General features: G+C 37.0%; 1 protein-coding gene across 1 annotated transcript; it reads left to right on the top strand.

Moving 5' to 3' along the window:
- The first annotated feature begins 2,886 nt into the window (after window positions 1-2,886).
- LOC140229791 (tyrosine kinase receptor Cad96Ca-like) lies at window positions 2,887-19,462 on the top strand. Its single transcript, XM_072310025.1, has 12 exons — window positions 2,887-2,950; window positions 3,847-3,999; window positions 5,110-5,140; window positions 10,677-10,744; window positions 11,330-11,500; window positions 11,870-11,971; window positions 13,017-13,210; window positions 15,123-15,218; window positions 16,065-16,191; window positions 17,596-17,692; window positions 18,385-18,484; window positions 19,397-19,462. Exons 1-12 carry the CDS (start codon window positions 2,887-2,889, stop codon window positions 19,460-19,462), a joined length of 1,269 nt encoding a protein of 422 aa, XP_072166126.1.
- The last annotated feature ends 4,591 nt before the right edge of the window (window positions 19,463-24,053 follow it).

Raw genomic sequence — 24,053 nt, 5'->3', positions numbered from 1 at the left:
ATTAACAGTGAAACTCTTCGATCATCGAACAATGATTTGCTTAAACCACTAAAAGTATAACAACGATCTAATTTCTCGAAGAAGGGTTAGCGGAAGAAGGACCGTCATTAATATGTTGCTCGGTTGAATCTCTCGACACCATCACCACACCTCTCCTTTCTGAGAGGGGTCACTCTATATCTTTATATCTGTATATCTATATCTGTAGGTGGTTTAAATAACTGTTTGGTTCGATCCCCCATTAGTGTTCACAATTTCGTGTTTGATAATGTCATTGTAATACAATAGACATACATGCATATAAATCATTATGTATTTGTGTGTATATAATATATAAATATATGAATATATAAATATATAAATTGTATTATATATATATATATATATATATATACATATATATATATATATACATACATATATAATATGATTTACAACTCCTATTTGCGATCTATTTTTTAGCAAGTTTGTGAATGATATGTGATACATTGTGTGAGCCGGGCGTCTTTGAATGTTTCTACGTGTAAATGGCGCTATTATGTAAATGCTGTTACATTATCATCATCCTCATAATTATGTACTATTAATGGGTACATATACTTTACTATCATACCTCTGTGTGCCTGTGTGTTTATCTGTCTAAATTTTTAACAGACTATCTGCGAGATATCTTAGTACATGTATTAACCTTTTTAACGAGAATAATGGTTTTATTTACAAATCAGATAAGAACAACCGCAACCTGACTCGAATGCATCCTGCTTAGCAGATAATTCTTAAGATTCCCCAAGTTCCCCCTTTACTTCTTTATAATGTAGGCACTTCCCCTTTAAGGTGACACTCAGCAGTGCATGACATCCAATTACATTAAAGTTGCCGAGGAAATATTTAAGTTAAATGTAGGTATAAAAAGAAGGGTATCGCATTTACTCTTCTGTTTGCGTTATACCAATATTCTACTGCCAATGCGCGTATGTCACACTAATATTCTACGTTAATCTATGTTCTACCTAAGAACTGACGATATATCCTTTAAATTCAATAAAAGAGTGGTGCTGGCTGTAAAAGACTGCCCAGTCTTCGCCAATCGCAGTAGACATAAACAGAGATTTCTGTCAAGTATTCCGCGTTCATACAGGTAATACCAAACCAAAGTTGCCATGGTAATTGCTGTTGGTTCGATCGCCCTATTCCACTTACGAGTTTTTCTCGTTGCAGGTCCTTAGTTATAGTGTGTCGATGTAGGCAAGCTATAGATCGATTTCTCGTCATGAAATAAAGTAAACAACGCAGGTTATTTCATATCGAATTACGATTTTTGTTCCCAAAGGCTGCTAAGTCTTCGCGCCTTCAAAAATCATTCTCCGTCTTTGATAAGAACCTTCTTACTTTATTTTTTTGTTGTTGCTGTTGTTGAGTAAAAAATAGACACATAATGGTCCAAAGTGCAGAGTGATTATGATAACAGTCTGCTACATATAACTATATTCTGCAAACCGTCTTCTGCATAATGTCTGAGAAATCAAAACCAAAAGGTAACAAAAGTTAAAATTGACATTTTTTTCTTGATTTACCACCACTTAAAAGAAAAACACTTTTGAAATTATATTACTTGAATATTATGTCCTTGTAGCAGAACCAAACCCACCCTATCATCCTACGCTCTTTATTATCAATATATTATTTTAGTGTTGTTCGTCATGATCCTTGAAACCACTCCTAAGATCAGAAGATTACCGAGTGGTAAATCTGGCGCCATATATACACCGACCTCTTATTTTAAAAGCAACTGAGGGTTTCTATTCTGCTGTAGACAGAACTATCTCAGTCGGCGACTTATTTCTGTAATAAAATTGAGCATTAAATACTCTGAACATTGTAAACAGCAACAATAAAACATTGATAGTGAATGATTATGATAAAATATGTAATTTGTTCAGCAAAGACGAGTTGCGACAGTGGTATAGTTGAAGCAAAAATGGAGATACAAGTCATGATAGATGTAGTGTTTATTCAAAGATGATGAAGCTGATAATGCTAATGTTTTGATGGCCAGTTAAAAACATAAAACGCTTTAGGTCATAATTTTGCGCCTAAGAAATACGTCTTTACATCTTTATGATGTTCGGGGTGTCATTTTGTGTAAGTTCCCATCCCTTTCCGTCATTCACCATAAGATGAAATGACATACTACATCAGGTACACTCTGCAGATGGTCCAATTCTCCCATGAAAATTATATCGAGATTTTTTTTTCTATTCATCCTCAATTCTCACCACTCAAACAGCCAATTTCTTTCGAGTCCCGCGATTAAAGTAAATTTGAAATGCTTTCAGAAGGAAGGGTTTGGATGGTGACTGCAATAATGACCCTGCGGGCTATCACTCCTCCTATCACAATGACTTTATAACACCAATGAAAAAGTGTTGGACCCGAAATGAACTGTCATTACATAGGTTTCTTTTCTAGGTGTCGTATTTCAAATATATACCTTAATTGGAATTTCATACAAAGATATATTTGTATCCTGCAATGTTTCTATAAACACACCTTTGTCTCTTTACATGGCTCTCGTCACGACGTGATTTCCCACCACCCCATTACTTCTTTGTCCATGAGTTTATACTTCGTGGCATTATGCCATCAAGTTGGTCTTCATTTTTTTTTTCCCATACGTACTGGAATACTACAGTGACGCTGATCAGCCCCATAATGTTAGAAATGAGGAAAGGGAAGTCAAATTTCAGTGACACTGGCAATAGGGATGATTTTGTCTTAAAATATTTACCTTTCTTCTTTCTTTATTCAAATTTGTGTGGCTTTGGTACTTGTTATTCATTTTGTTCTTTGTCATCGTGCAGATAGGTATCACGTGATCAGACCACAATGAATGATACCACTGGAGACCCGCCCTACGCTACGCCGAAAATAAGTCCCATTATACCAACCGGTAAGTTAATCAACCGTCAAAAAACATCACAACCTGTTTTAGCTCTCTTACAGCTTTCAATTTTCTCGTCCCATATAGCTTTTTCTGTTGGTCTCCCTCCCCCTCCATCCCTCCTCCCTCGTCCCTCCTCTCCACCTCAACCTCCCTTCCCTCCACTCCTCGTCTCTTTTTCTCTGTTCATCTGTCTGTCTATCTCTTTCTTGTATCAATGTCCTTCTCTTGTCTTCCCTCCATCTTCTTCTACATAATCCTCCTGTCATCTCTCTCTAGGAGGTGGGAGATGGGGGGGGGGGGGGTCCCTCTTCTCTGATATATTTATTCGGATCCTCTCTCTCGTTCTATTCTCCCTGCCTCCCCCCTTTCTCTCTACCTTCTGTTGCATGCTCTGTATATTATATCCATTTCTTCCGCTCTTAAGTTTATCTGCATCTCTTCATATCTCATTTCTCGATATCTTGGTCTATATTCAGCTCCTCTCTCTTTTCGCACATGCATCTATGTCAATCCTCTTACTTGTCATATTTTTCTCATTTCAATCTGTTCTTACTCACTAATTCCACTTGCATAAAGCTCATGCATCCCATGGAAGAATAGAATTATTATAATGATGAATCTCAAAAGGGCACTCCATCCATTTTGTAATTTCTCTTTGATTCGTGTATCATTTATGTATTGTTCCGTGTATTTTTGATGTGAAATTACGAATACACAAACAAACAAACAAACAAACAATCAAACAAACACAGTACTAGTTATCATTCTTTATACCTTCAATGACTCGAGGTCTGCTAGTGAAGAGATAATGATGTCCAAATAATAATGTTCCTTGCGTTTGAATTGAAACTTCCAAGGTTACGATTGCTTGCCGACGATAATCTTCTTGTGGTATCATTCAGTCCCAGATCCGTGTCTTCATTGCCCCCCTTCGCTTCCGCCATGGGGCCTCGCTGTGATCTTACTCTTCTTCTTCGCCCTCGTCATTTCGGTCGGTCTCAACGTGCTCTTCTTTCTTCAGAAGAGGCGACTCCGAGCCAAGCTTGCCGAGAAAGGTGTGTATATACCACATAGCGCAACGGATGGAAGCATCAGTGGTAGTTGTTATAAGGCACTGGATTCAATTTTAATATCCTGGGTTCAAATCCTGCCCGGCGCCTACATCCTTGGGAATAATGTTATTATACGTACCTTTTGACTGCTTGACAAAAGAAAAGAAATACGTTTCTCGGTTAAAGTAACGGCATAACCCTCTGAATAAGGAACCAACCAAACAACAAACAAACAAACCAACAAACAACAAACGAAAAACCAAACAAAAAACAAACAAAAAAACAAACAAAAAGCAACAACAACAACAACAACAACAACAACAACAACAACAACAACAACAACAACAACAACAACAGCAGCAGCAAAGGCAACAACACCCTGCCTACAATGCCGGAGAGGATATGGATATGAGATGAGATGAATGAGATCCATAAATTAACGTATAAAATTTGGGACGGTGCATGTTCTAAAGAAAGTTTTCAAAAGTTCGATGGCGCCAAATTTACCTGAAATAAGAAAGAAGATAGATAACAGATAAGGAGAATGAAAGAAAAAAGCTAAGAAGAAAAAGACGAAGAAAACCGATTGTGAAAAAAAAAAGAATGGAATGAGAAATGAAGAAAAAGCAGGGAGGAAAGAATAACAGGAAAAAACAAAACAAAACACGAAGATGAGGAGGAGGAGAGAAGGCAGTGAGAAGAGTGAAGGACGAAGGAAAAAAAGGCTGAAAACTAATGAAAACAAAGCTCTTTGTATCAATGGGCAGCTAGGAATTCTTGAAACAGTAATGGAAACAGTAAGGCAACAACAGGTATTACAGATGCTGACTGACTAGTACGTTATAAAGGCTTAGGCAAATGATTGAAAACGATCACTGAAAAGTTCTTAAGACCCGCAAGAAATCTTCATCACGAACATGTTAAGACTATTGTCAATTTTGATATTAAATGTTTAAAGAAAAATGATATTACCCCTTTTCACTGGTGATCATATATTATGACAATGTATCTCCGCACCGAAACTCTCAGCAAAAGTTAGAAATACTTTGTTTAATTTGCTCATGAGGTATTCTTCTTTCAAAATGTGTCTTCCATTTCTGTCTTGTTTTACAGTGAATATGGATATACATGACGCATTTTCAAGGTAAGAAAGTCTAGGAAAATTTTTAACTTCAACATGTTCAAATCAACTTTGATGTTTGATCACCTCTTGTAAATTAGGATAGTATCTGGTTTTGTTGTTTTTTCTGTTTTATTTTCTTGTTTCCGTCTTCAATGAATTGTAGATCATTTATTTGCGTCATTTTTAAGGTAAAGGGCTATTAATCATCGTAAAACGATTCCTAAAATCCGAATATTGCAGCAGACTGAACGGAGAAGCACTGGGGATAAGCAAAATTAACATAAGGTCAACAGACTGATCGCAGCATTAATGATAATGTTTACATTTCGCTTATGTATGTCTGGTAGAGACGTATCACTAAACATTGCATGTTCGAGTGTTTGTCGAATAGAAGAGTGATTAATTCAGCCTTCAAAGCTAGGTACTCGTTGCTCCAGGCAACAGACATTTACCAAAATTGAAGTAGTAATATCAAGCGCCACACACTCGTCAAACAAAGTCACGTGTCTTGTAGTCAGCGATGTCCTAGCTGTAGAGTTATGCAAATACAATCTTTATTGTAGTACGTGTAATGAACTTGATCGCTCAAAAGTCAATTTGATTACAGAACACCGACTAGACAATTCAGTTGACATAAGGGAGAACCATGTTTTGAGTTTTGTAATGCACCATACATGGAGAGAGCATGGACCCTACTGGTAGGGTCCATGGAGAGAGCAATCTGACGATCTTTAAATCTTTGGAAAAGGGGTAAAAACATTGATACCGGAAAGAGATAGACAGACAGACGAACAGAGATAAGAGAGAAATTCAAGGATGAAGGGGGAGGGAGAGGGAGGGGAGAGGGAGACAACCAGAGAAAGATATAGGGAGTGAGAAATTTGAAAGCTGTAAGAGAGCTAAAAGAGAATGTGATGTTTTTTGATGATTGGCTGAACTTACCGGTTGGTATGGGACACATGTAAGTTTGTCAAGAGTAAAAATAGCAATGATGATGATAATGATAATGACAATAATAATTATGAAAATAAAACGATGATAGTAGTAGCAATATTAGTAGTAGTAGTTATAATAATAACATTAAAAAAATCGCGTCTTATTTTTACTCAAACTGAATTTTTTTATCAGCATTGAGTCCTGAATATGGCGGAGCTTGCAAGTTATCAACTTAAAGAAATGTAACAAAAACGACAAGCATGGAATGGAACTTGTAAATTTGGGTCACTTACAGTGTTGGCCCTGATTATTTTTTATTGTCCTGTTGGATATGGAATAAATGTGACAAGTTGTTTACTGATTACATTGAGGGCGAGTGTGATTATGACAGTAGGCCTACTAATTTGCACCGTCTTTTTGTTTATAATTATTTCTAAGATGTTAGTTATGCCCCATTCATTGTTCTGCTTCTTTGACTTCAATTTAAAAAAAAAAACTTTAATGACTGTCATCATCATTAACATTCCTATCCTACTTTGATATCAATATTGTCAGTCTGATTATTTCGTTAATATCATAATCAAATTATCCCCTTATCAAAGACAAGAAAAAGGGATACTTGATTGCATCTACATTGAATTATAACGATATTATCAACATTGGGTTTATGAATAAGTTCTCTTATTTTTTGTTGCATAAATTATCAGAAATATTAAGGATCAGTTACAGAGACTATTCTCTGAAAGATTTCACAGTATGTGGATTTTCACATCGAAGACATAGCTGAAGAAGATCCTCCATATTTACAGTAATACGAGATTGCCATCACTAATGACACCTCAACATTTTGTTACATGTCTGGGACTAAGGATTCAATGCGTTATTTCTCCTCGTGTTAATCATCGTTGTTAAGCATGTTGACTTCTGTATATATGGACGGGACTAAGCCTTGTTGTTTTTAGCATAAGTGACCTGGCTGTATACTTTAAACCAGTTAAATCGTGCAATAAGTGTTATCAACCATTCAACTTATTTAGCTCACACTTCACCACTTTTTCATACCCCAAAGATTTTAACGTTGTATGATAGATATAAGTATATTTTAGGTAATCTTACGTTTTTATGGCAATGAAAGCTTTTACCAAATTCTCTGCTGCATTATTTCACTTTATATTGCCATATTCATTCATACAGTACCAGAAACGCTGAGAATTTTCACATGCCAACAGTAAGAACATCGTTATTTCAGAAATCTGTGTTTTATCAAGGTCCTCTTATATGGAATTCAATACCAGATGATATTCGTAAAGTTACCTCTTTTAATGTATTCTAACGTAAACTTAAGGAGAATTTTATACAAAATCATCATTCCTAAGTTCTTGACATGCTTGACTGGCATTTGTTGCGACACGGATTGTCGCCCCTACACGGATTGTCGCCTCCTGCTCGGGGCGACAATCCGTGACGGGCGCTGGCGGCACGGATTGTCGCCCCCGTCACGGATTGTCGCCTGGCGACAATCCGTGACGCTTGTGCAGTTCCCAGTTTTTGACCTCGAAGGCGACAATCCGTGTTGGCAAAAAATTTGTTGCGACACGGATTGTCGCCCCGTCACGGATTGTCGCCCCGGGCTCGGGGTGGTTCCTCCGGTGTTAAGCTTTGGCGGGATGGGTATGACTGGTAAGTTACAGTATGCGTGTGTGTGTGTGTGTGTGTGTGTGTGTATTGTGAGCTGCATGATATGTGATGTGTATGATTTGTTGTGTGTGTGTGTGTGTGTGTGTGTGTGTGTGTGTGTGTTTGGAGTATAATAATACAATATGTAGAAACTGTGCATGTGTGGTGGTTACATAGTGGTAGTGGTTTGTTTGTCTGTGTGTATACGTGTGCCTGTATGCTTACGTGTGTATGTGGAATATAGTGGCGCTACTGTTGCAATACAAACGCCTTCAGAGTGTATGAGCACGTGTTTAAGGAATTCACACCAGCGTTGATCTAAAAATAGTATAGGTGTGTCAACCAAATATCAGCGGTGAGGCGGGCTAGGCAAGAGAGAGAGACCGAGAGAAAATACATACGAGGGAGGTACCCTCCCCAAATGTTATTTGTCTTTGTTCATTTTTCCCTGCAGTCATTTTCTTCCATCAGTCTTAAAAACTAGAACGTCCATACCACTATTCTTTGTCCCAGAATAGGTTTGGCATGCTTTATGCATGAGCGAATAACTTCCACACGCCGTAAAAAATTTGTCAATCGTTACTTGATTTTAGCACAAACGAACTGCCATTGCACACCGCTAATACATACGTAATACAAACAAACACTAACAAACACTCAAACAAACCTCATAATGCAAACAAACCAACTCAACACTTTTTTCCTTGATATTTATTGATTTCATTCAAATCATTCATAAATCGACCCATTCTGGGTGCAACATGAACAAAAAAAAAGTTACAAATGGCAATTCGAAACAAAAGCAAATCCATTTGTCAATTTATACCACAAATAATCTCACTTCAACATAGATAACTCGATTATAGACCAACCCTACTAATAATTTCTTCACGAGAAAGTTTTGACATGTATAGGGCCCTACCAAACCTATATTCCTTGAATATATTGGTTTGAATCATGTAACACCTTCTTACTTACAAGGGCATATACATAAAAAACACACAAATATATTACACAAATCTAGAATGAAATCAGTCATAAAAAAACCCCACCACCCCCTCCCCTCCCAAACCTAAACAAATCTAGGGCCTACATCTATCCTAAATATTAAATCCTACCAACATCTGTCATACCATTTATAACTATCCTTCTTCAAATCCAATCCCTAACCCACCAACCCTGATTAAACAAAACCTAAATCATCCCACACCCACATTCACCGACCCAAATACATACATACACACACACACACACACACACACATGAAGGTTCGTTATTCCGAAGTTTCGTTTTTTCCGAGGCTTCATTTATCCGAAACACACAATTCCCTATACCTAGTGGTTCGTTGATCCAAAAATGAAATTCGGAATAACGAACCTTCGGAATAATGACCCTTCGGACGAATGAGCCTTCGGACGAATGAGCCTTCAGAATAACAAACTTTTGCAATAACGAAACGTAACCCCCTTCGACGCACACCCGAACCGATACCACATCCTTCCTGATGAAACGATTTCCCATCAATGTTGATAAATAAGACATAATGGACCGTATGCAGAAAAGCAGCATCCGCCCGCACGCAAGCTCCACTCCGAATTCATAGTATACAAATCTGCCAAACAAACTCATCAAATTCAAAGCTGCTGATAAAATCAATATCAATGTTTATGCCAGCAACAGCTTACTAGGTATCCCTCCCCACGCGCAGCTAAAAACACATACGCAAAAAACTGACATAATAAACACATTCTTCCATCACACACACACACACACACACACGCACACACACACACACACACACGCACACGCACAAACGGACACTGAATTATCATGTGCACGCGCACATACATACTTCCTTGAAACCTCACCATGACTTTTTACATGGCATGTTTGCATGGATGTAGCCATGTAAGTTATGTGTTAGTATTTCAATGATTATGTCCAGAACGATATTACCCAGCAAAATGTGCTTCGAGGGCGGGCGACAATCCGTGCCGCCAGCACCCTACACGGATTGTCGCCAGGCGACAATCCGTGTAGGGGGCGACAATCTGTGCCGCCAACGCCCGTCACGGATTGTCGCCCCGAGCAGGAGGCGACAATCCGTGTCGCAACAGCATTATTTCATCATTTTGTGTTTGTACTGTCTTCGTAATGTAATGCAGTGTTATGTGTATCATTGCTATATTTCATTTGTTTTGTTTTTACATCTGTATATTTGGTCATCCCTTATTGTTTACAAATATGAAAATGACTACCATAAATGCATTTTTTATTGATCATCCGGGTCGGCCAGATTTTAAGGAAACTTTTAATTTCTCGTTGGCTGCTTCCCTTCAGCTTTATGCATTCCATAGATCCGTTTTTACTCTGTGATTGTCAATCACTGTTATTCTCTGTTGTTTCTTATGAGGAACAAATGAATTCAATTCATTTCATTTCCACATTGGCTATGAAGGCCAATATTGTGGTAACAGTAATATTACAACTACATATACATGATATAGGCATAGACACCACAACCATCTATAAGCTCATCAACGTTAACCTCGCTACCATCGTCACCATTGCTATAATGCATTATTATCTATCAACTCCATCGTTGTTATCATTATCAATTACCTCACCTCCACCACCGTAATCATCTTTATCATGAAAATTGCTACCACCATCATCACCATTGGTAACGTCATAATCAATAGTGACGTCATCAATGACATCATCATTGGCATCATCATCAGCGGCATCGTCATCATCACCATGTACATCATCATGCAAATGACATCATCATCATATAATACAGCAATATCACCATCAGTGACATCATCAGTCACAACATCATCATCATCATCATCATCGTAAAAAGTGTTATCAACATCAGTAATTTCCTCGTCAACAAATTAGTGTGATTTGTCAAGAGATGACTGTTTTCCTTTGTATACAGACCACAAGGCAGAGACTCGGAACCCAATGCTAACGGGTCACAGCAAGGCCCACTGCTGAGGAAAAAGAGTAAGTTGAAGGTTGCGGGTTCGAATCCTAAGCTGGTTAAAGTTCTTTATCATTATCTTAGTCTATTACAGTACTGTCTTACGATCTTATATACTTATGTACTTATGATGAATAACAAGCACAGGCAGCGCCCTAAAATATTTCTTGACGCAGAAATACGTGGGTATTCCTACGTGGGTCTGGTTGTATGAATCCTGAGCAGACAACCAGGAGCATTTGACCAGAAAAAAAAAAACCCACAAAAACAAAACAAAACAAAACAAAACAAAAACAAAACAAATTAAAGAAACCAAGAACGGATTGTATTTTCTGAGACTCTTTTCCCCTCATTCTTCTTATCCTGAACGCATAATTTGCATATATTGCAGATGTCTTTGAGGTATGCTGTCTAATGATTTGCTTAAAACTTGAAAAATTTGAGCGAAATAGGGCAAAATCAATGAGTTAACCCTGATTTTTATGTTTCATGATTTCCTATGTCGTTTCGAGTTTTCTAGTAATTCTCTTAGATGCCTGATTGTCCTTCCTTTAGTCCTGTTTTACTCGGCAGTTCACTTTCATTGATTTCCCTTTTCTACATGGAAGCTATTGCGCTGAAAAAGAGCCGTGTCGAAATCCCGCGGGAAAATATCGGGATTACGGTGAGCCTTCGCTCGATTGGTGACGGGAAGTTCGGGAATGTTTGGAAAGGAGAGGCACGGGGACTGACGGTTAATGACGGTCACGTAATTCCCGTGGCAGCCAGAGAACTTCCTGGTAAGAAATTTAAGAAAATTGATATGATTTAACGAACCGTATACTTGATAAAATGTGTAATGGGCCATTTCATATATAGTCACAAGATCGTAAAAATGAAGACTGTAACAATTTTCTCAGTTATTAAAAAAGGTCGATTGTCATATGGTTATGTTGATAATATGCACAATGAAACATTATGATAAAAGGTAATAAATTTGAGGAGGTGAAAGATGTAGTCGGAGGTATAGTTCGTCATACTATGTATAGAAAAAAAAGTCTCACTGGGGAAACAATGTGGTGTTTCACATAATCTCATATAGACCTATGACAAGACTCTTTTTTTTGTACTCTGTTCTTTTCACGTTTATCTGATTGGTTTTCCATCAGCATCGTTGTCAAATCAAGACGTCATTGATAATTTCACACCTATCTGGAAGCTGAAAACTCACGACAATGTGGTCCAGTGTTATGGCTGTTGCTTAGAAACAGGTAAGTTTGCTCTGTAATAGATTGCTTTGTTTTGCAGCCGTCTGATCTGAGGCGGATTTTCCCGCCGATTTTTTTCACCTTTCTCCTTCGCTGTTTTTCATCAATATCAATCGCAATGCAAAGACAGCTACTGTATGTACCTGTCTGGCCCGTATCATTTATTTATTCAAGTAATTATACCGAAAGTAACTGTGAAACTTCTAAAATTATCTCATTCTTGGAGAATAGAAACAGAGAGAGAGAGAGACAGACAGACAGACAGACAGACAGACAGACAGATAGAACGATAGGTATCCAAAGGAAAAAGAAGGACTTAAAGACTAACAAGAGATGAAAGATAAAGGGATGGAAAAAGAAAGAGAAAGAGAGAAATAAAATGTGATATAGGGTGACATCTTTATATCGCAATATCACAATGTGTACCGCATGTAGAATAACAAGCATTTTGCATGACTAGACCTCTTTTATTAAACATTTAGTTTCGATCATGCACACGCCCAGACGATGTGTGTTACGCTCTTCAATTTTACAAATGAATGCAAAATTTGAAATTCAGAATCTTTTGTCAAGTCTGACATAGGGAGGTCACTGATCGAAGCATCGTCTGTTCTGCCCAGCCTTAATTAAAGTTATGGAATGTCATTCCGAGAAAAACTGAAAATAACTGAGGATTTTCACTCAAATATGGAAATGCAAAATCACATACATCCGTTTTTCAATTTGGAATATGTGAATCTGCTTAAAAACAAAGAGAATATTTAACTATTTTTTTAGCAATTCTGATATCTTCGAAAACAAGTCAATCTTAGAAAAGACTTCTTTTTCTATATTTAATGATGATCTTGAAACTGCTCCTTGGCGTCCGTTTTTGTATTCAAACTCTTCCCAATGTATGATTGAAGTTCTTTTCATTTGGAATTATTTCTATAACGGTTATTCAGTTTTCACTTTTGCCAAAGTAAGCTATGATTCCAAGTCAAACTCGGATTGAAGTGCTCGTACTGAAACGGTCTTCATTAACATATATATTTTTTTCTCGCTGTAGAACCATCTTACGTCGTCGTAGACTACGTCTCAAACGGCACACTGCTCACCTACCTGCGAACCAATGGCGGAATGTCGAAGACGTATGCGAACCTGCAGACGATGAACACCCCGGAGCAGCAGATCACGCTCATGGAGCAGGTGCTTTTCGCTTTCGACGTCGCGAGCGGCATGGAATTCCTGTCAAGAAACGAGGTTAGATAACATTTCATTCGCTTCCTAGTTAGCAATATAAATGTTTGAAGTTTCATTACCGCCATCGCTGAATGAGGAGACTACATTTAACTGCATTTTGTGATGTCACATGATTTATGACGGACACTCCTTTTTTTTTAGATAAAGAAAATATTGAGAGAATTCCACAAAATTTTGATTTTTAAAAGAAAAGTACACATTCTCTCTATATATTTCTGACATATTATGTCAAGGATAATATCACACTCCCTTTGCTTTCTGCATGAAAGTAGCAAGTCAAGAAGTGTTAGGAAAGTGAAAATAGATTGAATTTTTCATTACATTTTCCTTAAATCATTCTTCGTATGATGTGACACCCATCACAAAGTGTATAGAGTTTTCATCGAGCGATGGTTGCAGAAAAACAGTAAATTTATAACAGTTACTTTTGCATGGATTGTCCGATTTTCCTCAAACTTTCACCGGGTGTTCACCGAAGTGTTCTTATACTTAAGTTCTGCGTTCACTCAGTCCACCATATGGGTGAACCTGTCCTTTGATATTGTCGACTTGTCATTTTTTCCCCCAAGCGCCCAGGCCCTGTTGATCAGGAGGGATTTCATGAAATAGACGTTTTTGCTTCAGATTTTTATAGAGTCCCTTACAAACCTAACGCAGCTATTGTACACCACGCTTCATATCTTGCCCATTCAAAACCAATCTTTCATTTGTATAAGATGCTGCAATTTCATGATATTTATCTTTTACAGTTGGGTATTTTTATGTATCTATGTTACAAAAAGTTACTTCCAGAATCCCTTTTAGATTATTTTTCGCCGAACAGCACTATTCATAATTACGGAACAAGAAATTCTGCAAACTATCATCTATATCACATGCGCACCACATTTTTCAAAAATTCAATTATATATCAGGGCCCTCATATGGTATTCTATCCCTAGAGAAATTAAAGGGATCGTATAGTTTTGGTTGAGACCTAATTTCAGGTTTCTAACATTTCTTGGTGAGATAATCAGAAACCTCTTATAAAATATGAAAGAGCATGTAATTCTACGAGGAATTCAACGTTTATTTGATGAAAATTGGTTTTGAAATGTCTGAGATATCAAAAAAAGAGCGATTCTACTAAAGTGTGGGACCCACACTTTATCACGATCGCTTTGTTTTACTTTGTTTTTGGATGTTTCAGTCATTCCAAACCCGATTTTCATCAAATAAACTTTGAATTCCTCTTAAAATGGCATGCTCTGTACTATATAATAAGTGTTTTCTTGGTATCTCGCAAAAATTTAAAAGCCCAATTCTCATCTCCACCAATACTGTACTATCCCTTTAAAGCATCAAAATCTATAAATAATTTCAAAATTAAATATAAACACTTTTTACTGGAAGATTACAAACATAGTTAATTCAAGGCGTATTTTTGTTGTTGCTGTTTTCTGTGTTGTTATCGTCCATATCTCCGTAGTTTTCTTTTGTAATGATTGCATTGTTTTGACTTGTTCTGTTTTGTCAACTTAACTGACATTTTTTTTTCTTCTTAAATCTGTAAAAGGTACGTATGTTACAGTACAATGGGTCAGCTACTCACAAGGGCTTTTCCTTTCTTGCTGCTTCCCCCACCAATGGCATTGTCTCTGTATGTAGTCATACCGCCACATTATTTCTATTTGTATGTCGTATGTCTTTTGAATTTTTTTCTCTTTTGTATCTCATTTTGTACATTCATGTTTTTTATTGTTTGCTCTGTATATTTTTAAGGCTTGGTGCAAAATAAACTAAACTGAAACTAAAACTAAACTGAAGCTTCAGATAATCAATTGCGCCCTCTATGCCAATCAGACCATCATGACTTGCATCTGATTGGTCGTTCCTAATGCAAACTGAACCTTTTCTGCTCTTCCTATACCAGATCATTCATGGCAACCTGTGTGCTCACAACGTTCTCATGACCAAAGAGAAAAGATGCAAAGTAGCAGACGTTGGCCTGGCAACGCAACCAACTTTGGTAAGTCATCCCCAAAACCCTCTTCCATCACCCAAAGAAAGGAAAAGTGACCAAAAAACAAACAAACAAACAAACAAACAAACAAACAAACAACAACAATAACAAAATTAACAACAACAACAGCAACAATAGGAACAATAACAAATACAAAAAATCCGGTTTTGGGCTAAAAATCACGCATGAAAGCAAAAATTCTTGGGAGTGGGAACGTTGCTGGATAGTGGATAAACTTTCAACCTTTCAAGGGGAAAGTCCTCACTTTCAAAATCTACCCGGTGCTTGATTTTTTTTTCTTTTTGAGGGGGAAGTAGAGTTTGCCAGGTCTGACCTGGTTTACCTGTCGGATGTCATATACGATGCCCTATGTGGATATGCAGTGTTTGAAAGTGGCTCCAGTCTTGAAACTTTGCCAAACTGCGTGTGGTGTCAAGAGGAACGCAGCTATTGTATCAAAAGTGGATCTAATGTGTATTACAAAGAAAGTCAAATGTCTTTCTCTGTCTTTCTCCTTCAGATTCTCATCTTCCTTCATCATTCAGTTGCTTGTAATTTTTTTTCTTGTATTCATACGTGCAAGCTATAAACCCTTAGAAAACGACCTATCTAAAGATAAAATATTTGTTTTCTCTATACTATATACCTTCTCGCCGTACTCGAATTCGATAAGTTTCGCCATTTTGGACGTAGTGCTTATTGTCATTCCAAATCGAGTATAATCATGACTCTTTTGGTATCAGAGACACTTTTAAGATAAGATAGTCCTCTTCAATGCCATATATTCCAATGATTAAATATCTCTTAAATATTGTTGTTGTTTGTTTTTTTTTTTTTTTGTCTTCCTTGCAGAAGAAATTGATGACTAACGGTCTGTCACTTCGTTGGATGGCACCCGAAATTTTGCGACACGAGACGCTGTCGATAGAGGGCGACATTTGGTCGTACGGGGTTCTCCTCTGGCAGATATTGACGTATGGTGAGTTGTTGTTGTTGTTTGTCTCGCATGATATTAGTATTACAGCCAGAACATGGAAATCATCATTAAAAGAATCAGGTGTAGGAAACATAGAATGAAAACAGACTGTTAACCCACTGCTCATGGGAACTCAAAGGCCTGTGTATTAAGTCTATGGGGATTTCAGAATTTACGTAGTATAGTATGAATTAAGGTTTCACCACTGTACAAGCATGCGATGTTTTTCCAAAAGACACCGATTGCAAACCATGCAGTACCTCTTGGTTACATTAAATGTTCCTTTACTCCTCTAGCGCTTTGTTCACATGACTGTGGTATAAGGCTGCATATTGTCACTATACTTCTTTATTTTGTAGAATAAACTATTTTTGATTCCCAATTTCCTCACATTTTCTGAATGACCTTTCGTTATTTCCCTGTCATCGTATGCCCACGAGTCGTAAAACGAAAGGAAACGTAAAAACTTCAGTGAAAAACAAAGAGCCATCTTTAACAACCGTCGGTGAAACTTGCATAACATTAGAGCAGTGACACAATCCATGTACAGTGGCGTATCCAAGAATTTCGTTTTTTTTTTAATTTGATATGATTTATTGGTTTCTGTATGATCATTGTACATGCGCATTCATGTACATACATAAACATAAGTAATGTTGTTCACAGCGTATTTTTTCTTCATTGCCTTTAAAACGTACAACAAACATACAACAATGAATAATACAGTGGGGCTACAGCACAAGCGTGGCTTGATTTGCGTGCAGCCCCTGTACATAATACACATCGGAAGGAGAATCGGAGGGAGGGATGACTTGCATAGAGATATAGGATGGGTAAAAGGAGAAAGGGAAAGGAGAGGTCTGTCTGCTTTCACTGAAGGGTTATACAAAGGGGGGGGGGGGGAGGGCAAGAAATATTTTTGTTGCTACTTCCGGGTTTCATCTCATTTTCTGTCTTTTTATTTCTTTTGTTTTGACAGAAAATAAAGAGGGGGCGCGCGTCCGTTGCGCCCCCTCTGGATCCACCAATGATGCATGTAGTATTTTATGCTCAGATTTCACTCTGCCCCTATATCATGCCAATGACCTCTAGTTTCATTAAAAAGAACACGGAAGTTGCTTTCAAACATTATGGTTTGAATTTCAAATTTATGTCGTAATGTCAAATGTATGATTTGGCGCGCGAAATTTATCACACACATTTAATACAGAGGCGAAACTTTGACATCATCCACAAGCTAAATGCAAGCTAGGTTTTCCCCAGTTCCAGCCGTGGGTTTAAGACTCGCCATACTTTTGAGATGATAACTTTCACTGATTTAGAAGAAGGAGGAAAATAATTTTTCTTTTGTCATTCATATTTTTTTTTTCTCGAGAGAACCATCTTTCTTTTGTCATTACACTGCAGGTAAGCAACCTTACAACGAGCTTGCTGCAGCCGATATAGCCAAAAATGTGATGTCGGGATATAGGCTACCTAAGCCAAAGGATGGTGACCAGGAGATGTAAGTGAATCAAGTAAATATTTCTCTAAATACACACACACACACACACACACACACACACACAAAAGAACAAAAAAAAAAAAAACAGAACAAACATAATGATTAACCGATTCCTCAAGTTCCCATTCCTAATATTATGCGCTAATATTTGAAATCCAGAGTGCAAGCATTATTATAGCAATGTCGGTCCAGGTTTGAGCTATTCTGTTCTTATCAGGAATAACCTTTCATAACGTTTTGCAGGACTCTTAATGATTTACGTTAGCGATCTGGTTTTCTTCAGCATGGAAGGGGCGTTGCGTGATTTAGTGTTGCTGTGAAAGTGTTGCATATTGGAATTACAATATAAAATTCTGATATCTTATATTCTATATTCTAATATTTGTGCTTATTATGTAACTAATATTATATCAGTTGGGAATTGGTGCAATAGTATGCACAAGAGACATATGCTTTGTTTCACTGATGCCATTTGTTCTTACAAATAAAATACTGATGATAATTCATATGTAATAATGATTTAAAAAAATATTGTTACCACAGGTTCACTTTAAAAATGATGACAGTAATGGTTGTAATGATGATAATCACAAAGATACTATCTACTGCCAAGTTTTAGTGGCATGATACAGTGATTAATTCTTTCAATCCAACGAATACATACTGTGCTCACCTTTTTCGCACTACTACAGCACAGAAGTCATGTCAAGATGTTGGCTCGAGACTCCTAAAGGAAGGCCGAGTTTTCAAACAATAAAGGACGAGTTCGGAGGAAAACTTGAAGAGGAGGCGGTGAGTCTCACTATAGCTGGGAATGAAGATTTCACAAAATGTCATTATCCTTTTCACTTTGATTGCTCAGTTTAGAGACATCAACAGTTTTAAGGATGGAAGGAGGGACAAAGAAGGAAGGAATATGGGAACAAAAAAGGAAGAGAAAAGAGATAAAATTGGCTGCATATAAAATAAGCATCTTCATTCCCAGTGACACCATAGTGTTGGCGAAGAGAAAGTTTAAAAGTCTCTCTTCCTGGCCAATTTTGTTCACAGTTTTACTGTTCCTCACTTTAGGTACGATGTCTTATTTACCATTTGAATGATTATTGTTTTTCACTTCTGTTTTTTTTTATGCCTGAAATGTTTACTACCCCATAGTATACTCCCATCCTCATAGAAAATGACACAACTCCCTTCTGTACCCCTGGCAATGCTTGGCGTGTGAGATCCTGTTCATATTCATACACTCGAGTGTGCACAGTTCAGTTCATTTATTTATATTTCTTCATCGCAACACAATCAAAAACGTCATTATGAACAGTGCACGTGAAAGTAAAGAATTTCAACATTAGTAGTCAATACAAAGGGGAAGACATTATACTTTAAAAGAGGATCATACAATTAAGCATTGCACATCAGCAAAGAAAATATGGAGCTGCGCTTAAGCTTTAACTCTTTTGTATTATTTTTGTATCGTTTGTAAACTTTGGTACACATTGTAAATCCAAGAGAGGCAAAGTTATTATTTTTGTAAGCAACTTATGTATCCCATCAATATGTAGTCATCATGATAATGCATAATGAAAGTGCAGGAACGTATAAATCGAATCAAATAGAATTAAATACTAAGCAAATGTATTAATCAAAAGTGAAGATGACGAAGAACAGAAATTTAAGGAATCTTATTTTTCCCCTTTCTCTCTGCAGGATTATTTCGCCCTTGGAAATGACGCAGAGAGCTACTACGCATGCGTGAGCGTGATTGACCATTGACAGAAGTCCAGTTGTGACGTGCGATATGATTTTAGGTGTAGCTGTTAGTTTGTGAAAGCATTGTTACGATCACACGATGTATTCTCACGCTTACTATGCACTTGCGTAACTTCAAGTCCACGTGTTCATGCATTAAGAAAGAAGTGTGTTAAATATGCCAGCATCACTGTGCATCATGTTAGTGACACTGTGCATGAGTAGGCGTGTATGAAGCTTATGGTGCTGTTTCCCATAAAGTTGACTGAAACCTGTAGTAAGTTCTCAAGCCAGTGACGCTGTTACTTTGTCTGCAACACCAGGGCATTAACCGTATCAATTGAAACTATTCGAAACATTATAAGAACTAGTCTATATCGGTGATGCGTACTGCAGCAGCTGTTATATTGTTGACTTTCTTGTGATTGGTGCAACCGTACTAGTAATATAAATGGTAATAGTGTTGTTAATATTATATCAAGTATTTCATATTTATTTCTTCTATTATGCGGTATATTTTCGAATTCATTTTTTTTTCATGCGTATCAGTCTTGACTCTAAGGAATAACGTAAAGTTTGCTTTATCTCTAGAGTACTTGGATTTCATCCTGTGACACAGGATGGGATGAAATTAATACAATAAAAAAATTTAATGATGTACAACATTTAGAATTACATCAAAACGATAATACATCAATAGATTTAAATCAAAAGTGGTTGTAGGCTAAATTATGTGCGCAGATCTAGGGAGAATTCACTGACAGCATGATAAGGGATGAAATGCAGGTATATGTGGCAGATAATAGACATTAAAATCATATAGTTTGCCAAGAGTCTTACACTATAGTAGCCATGTTGCACGTATGACACGACACGGACTTGTGTATTTTCTATTATTCTGTTATAAATCTATGCAGTAGCTGCTATACTTTTATACTTTTATCTTTATCACGGTAAATTTTACAACGTGTTAATATAAGGTAACTGCCGTCCATGAGAGACAGTCTAAGTTTAGAATGTAATTTTGTGAAATAATTCGATGATTTGTCACAGAAATTCTCAGTTTTGACCCTCTATTTTGTGGGGGCGCTGTGGCGTAGTGGATAGCAGAGTCTCTTAACTCTAGCAAATGTCTAGCGGATAAGACTCCCGACTCCCAATCAGAGCACCCGAGTTCGATTCCCGCCCAGTGCTTGCGTCCTTTGACAAGATGCCTCTTTTCCATACCACGCCCCTCTCGCCTCAGGTGTATAAGTAGGTACCTGGCAACTCCGGGGGTAATAATAATGGCAGGGTCGTCTGGTAGAGCACTGACAATACTGGAGAAGCTGTATACCTGAATAAAGAAGACCTTTTATTTTTTAGTATTGTTATGTTTACTATTCTTTGAAAAGAAAACTCAGTAATGAGAAAATTCCGTGCAATTCTACATTAACTGTTCAAATAATTTGCATTCATCTCTACGATTGTCATCACGCTATTGGAAATCATGTGAGCAATTTATTGGTTTATGATTATCGTTTTTGATGTTCCAATAATATACGTTCATACATGGATGGTTTAAACCAGTTGCTCACTATCCGAGTTGATTTTTATTTTTATTTGAATGCGATATCAAATGATTACACGGGCATGTACATGTAAATAAAGATGACAGGTGTCTGCCTGTATGTCTGATGTGTGCGTATGTGTGTGTGTTGTTTTTTTTTTTTTTACATTTTCTCCTAAGAATATATAAACTAGAGCAAAGTGGATTTCCGCGCCAAGCTAACAGCAACGCTTTTCAGGCAATGTTGTAATTTTGTCATAAATATGGTCGTTCTATTCTGGTTTAGATGAAATTCTTTCATTTTCACAACTGGGCTTGTTGGTTGACGCTCTTACGCTTAGCAATGTACCTTAATATATTTCCTACCCAATATAAGTAAAGCAGACTTCATGGGCTGAATGTGACATATCCTTCGCCTTTGACCTTTTACCAGTGTCACTGCAAACGCATGATTCGCTATTTATTCTAATAATTTCCTTTATAGCTGCACATCCCTATCTGATATTTTGGCCGGAGAACTAGATAATGTTCACTTTCATATTATTTGACCTTCAGATTATTTTTGCCACTAATATAGTCAGCTTATGAACACCTCATGTAGCCTAAAGAGATGTTATAGTTTCCCGATAGGTTTGTTTAATAGTCAATTGTATCCTTATACCAATAAAAACTATGAACCTGTCCTTTGGGACGAATACAGCAATACAACAAATGTGAGTGAGTGAATGAATGGATAAATACATACATGAACAAATGAATAAACAAATAAATAAATAGATAGCTAAATAGATAAATGAATACATACTCAGCAAAAAAAATAATAAACACTTGCTTAAAATTCAGTTATAAATTTGCATAAGACTTTAACAATAATCAATAAACTATGAATTTCAAGGTAATAACATTTTGTCTTTTAACTGGGTAGGTGAACTCAGAAGCAAAATATTCGCTTAGAAATAATATACAGTCATTTACCTGTTCCAATGTGCAAAAAAAAAAAAAAAAAAAAAATCAGAACGCTCCCTGAAAGTCAAACTCATCAAAATTCAATAACATTGCAAAAAAAGAGTAAATCAAACCCTAATGAAAGGTTGCATGGTTCAGAGCACCTGAAAAGAAATTGATCGTCACAAAGACAAGAATGATCCTTTCTTCTTCAGTGTCAGTATTCCCTTTCTTCACAGTCTTTCTTTCTTAGAGATCAGTATCTTTTTGAGCAAACATAACTGTCAATGCAGTCATGATGGCACATCGCACGCTGAATGTCACTCGGTGAACTTTGACCTGTGGAACGTTTCTCCACCCTCTCTGCAGTGCTCTCTGCAGTCAGGTACCCACCCAGTTCTTGAAATGTGTCGCCAGGCCGGATGCCCCATTGATGGTCTCTGGCAAGCTCTCAATATCCGGCGAGTAGCTGGCCAGGGATCAAGTCCTTAACAATTGACAATTGCCAACTTGGGCACATGCGTTATCGTCACTGAAGATGGTATCAAGATGCCTCTCTAGGAATGGCACAAGCGGAGTAGATATTATATACCAAATTAATCTCAACAATAGTGTCCACTGTCAATGCTGTGTTCTTAAAGAGAACATTCACACGAATTTCATAAATCGACTGCGCCATGTAAAGATTTTATGGAATTCATTGTGGTTCTAGATCGGAGAAACCAATACTCTAAAAACCCCAAAACAAATTTCCCTGAAACAAAGATGATGACATCAGAGGCTCACAAATTTTTATAAATGTAGAGATGTAATTATGTTACAATAAAGCATCCTTTAGCAAGTTCACCTGTGTAGAATTTATGCATGCGTTCTTCTTTGTTCTGCTTCCTTGAGCCCAAACTCATGCATTCCTATGGTGAAGCTATGCCGTGTCATCATGCTTGTTCATTGTGAGTTGTTATACATCTTGAAAACATTCTTATCCCTCATCCAAATCACTACAAATTCTGAAACTCTGAGCCAAGTAAAGCCTATTCATAGTTATTCAAATGTAAAAGTCTGAAAATCATCCAGAGGTGTCATTTAATTGCACACGTTACACAGATGAGGAACCAGATAATACCATTTCATTCCATTAGGCTTACAATTTCAGAACAATTTTTGATTACAATTTTCCTTGTGGCTATACTCAGATCCATTTCAAATCTGAACTCAGTAGAAGCTGTATCTTGTTCCCTTTGTGGAGAAAGAGAGAAAGATCAAAAACTCAAAATTTAAATGACCTATTCTGTCTCTCATTTACAAGAAAAAGATAAGCGTCAATTTGATATTTTCCATTGTTACAGCTGGAAAGAACACAGTGTCCCGCAGTGTGAAAACACGGTGTGAAACACATTGTGAAACCGTGTGAACACAATGTGAAATGTCTTCACACTGTTAAATTCGAGGGTTTTAACAGTGTGAACACGATGTGAGTCATCATTCCACAGTGTGAACACTATGTGAAAACCGCACCACAGTGTGATATCATCTTCACACTGTTAAATTCGAGCGTTTTCACAAAATCGACTACGCGAACACACAGAAACACACTGTGGAGCACTGTGATCTTTCCAGTTAGGTTTATACAACAATTATACAAACACATAAGTGCATTAATGCATACCAATCCTCCTCTTCATCATCATCAAGATTAAGCATGTATGACTTTGACAACTGATTATCAAGACACCACTCAATGGCATTCAAAAAAGTCACACTTAACCGTGTATAGCATCAGCAAAAGTTAGCGAACAAATAAACATCAATATAATGTTTATAGAATTTCGAAACTGTAATATCTCGATCAATTTCATCGACAAATAGCAAAGAAAACAAAATGAAACTCTCTTTATTTATTTCGGCTAATTGGGGCGTTGCAAGTTAATTCTTGATACTAGGCTGGCATGACGGTAAAATTACAACGCATCTTATTTGGAAATGTGAAGTTGGGAATACATGTAATTTGATGCTACTTAAAAAGATACTGCATTTTATATTCACGCAATGCTTAAAGGCATAATCAACCATCTGCAGATGAAACAAAAAAAAAAAACAGTTTTCGTGCTTCAAAATAGTTCT

This window comes from Diadema setosum, chromosome 6 (assembly GCF_964275005.1).
Source record: "Diadema setosum chromosome 6, eeDiaSeto1, whole genome shotgun sequence".
Lineage (NCBI taxonomy): Eukaryota > Metazoa > Echinodermata > Echinoidea > Diadematoida > Diadematidae > Diadema > Diadema setosum.
The sequence above is the reverse complement of the archived record's forward strand: the minus strand, read 5'-3'. Positions and strand labels throughout refer to the sequence as shown.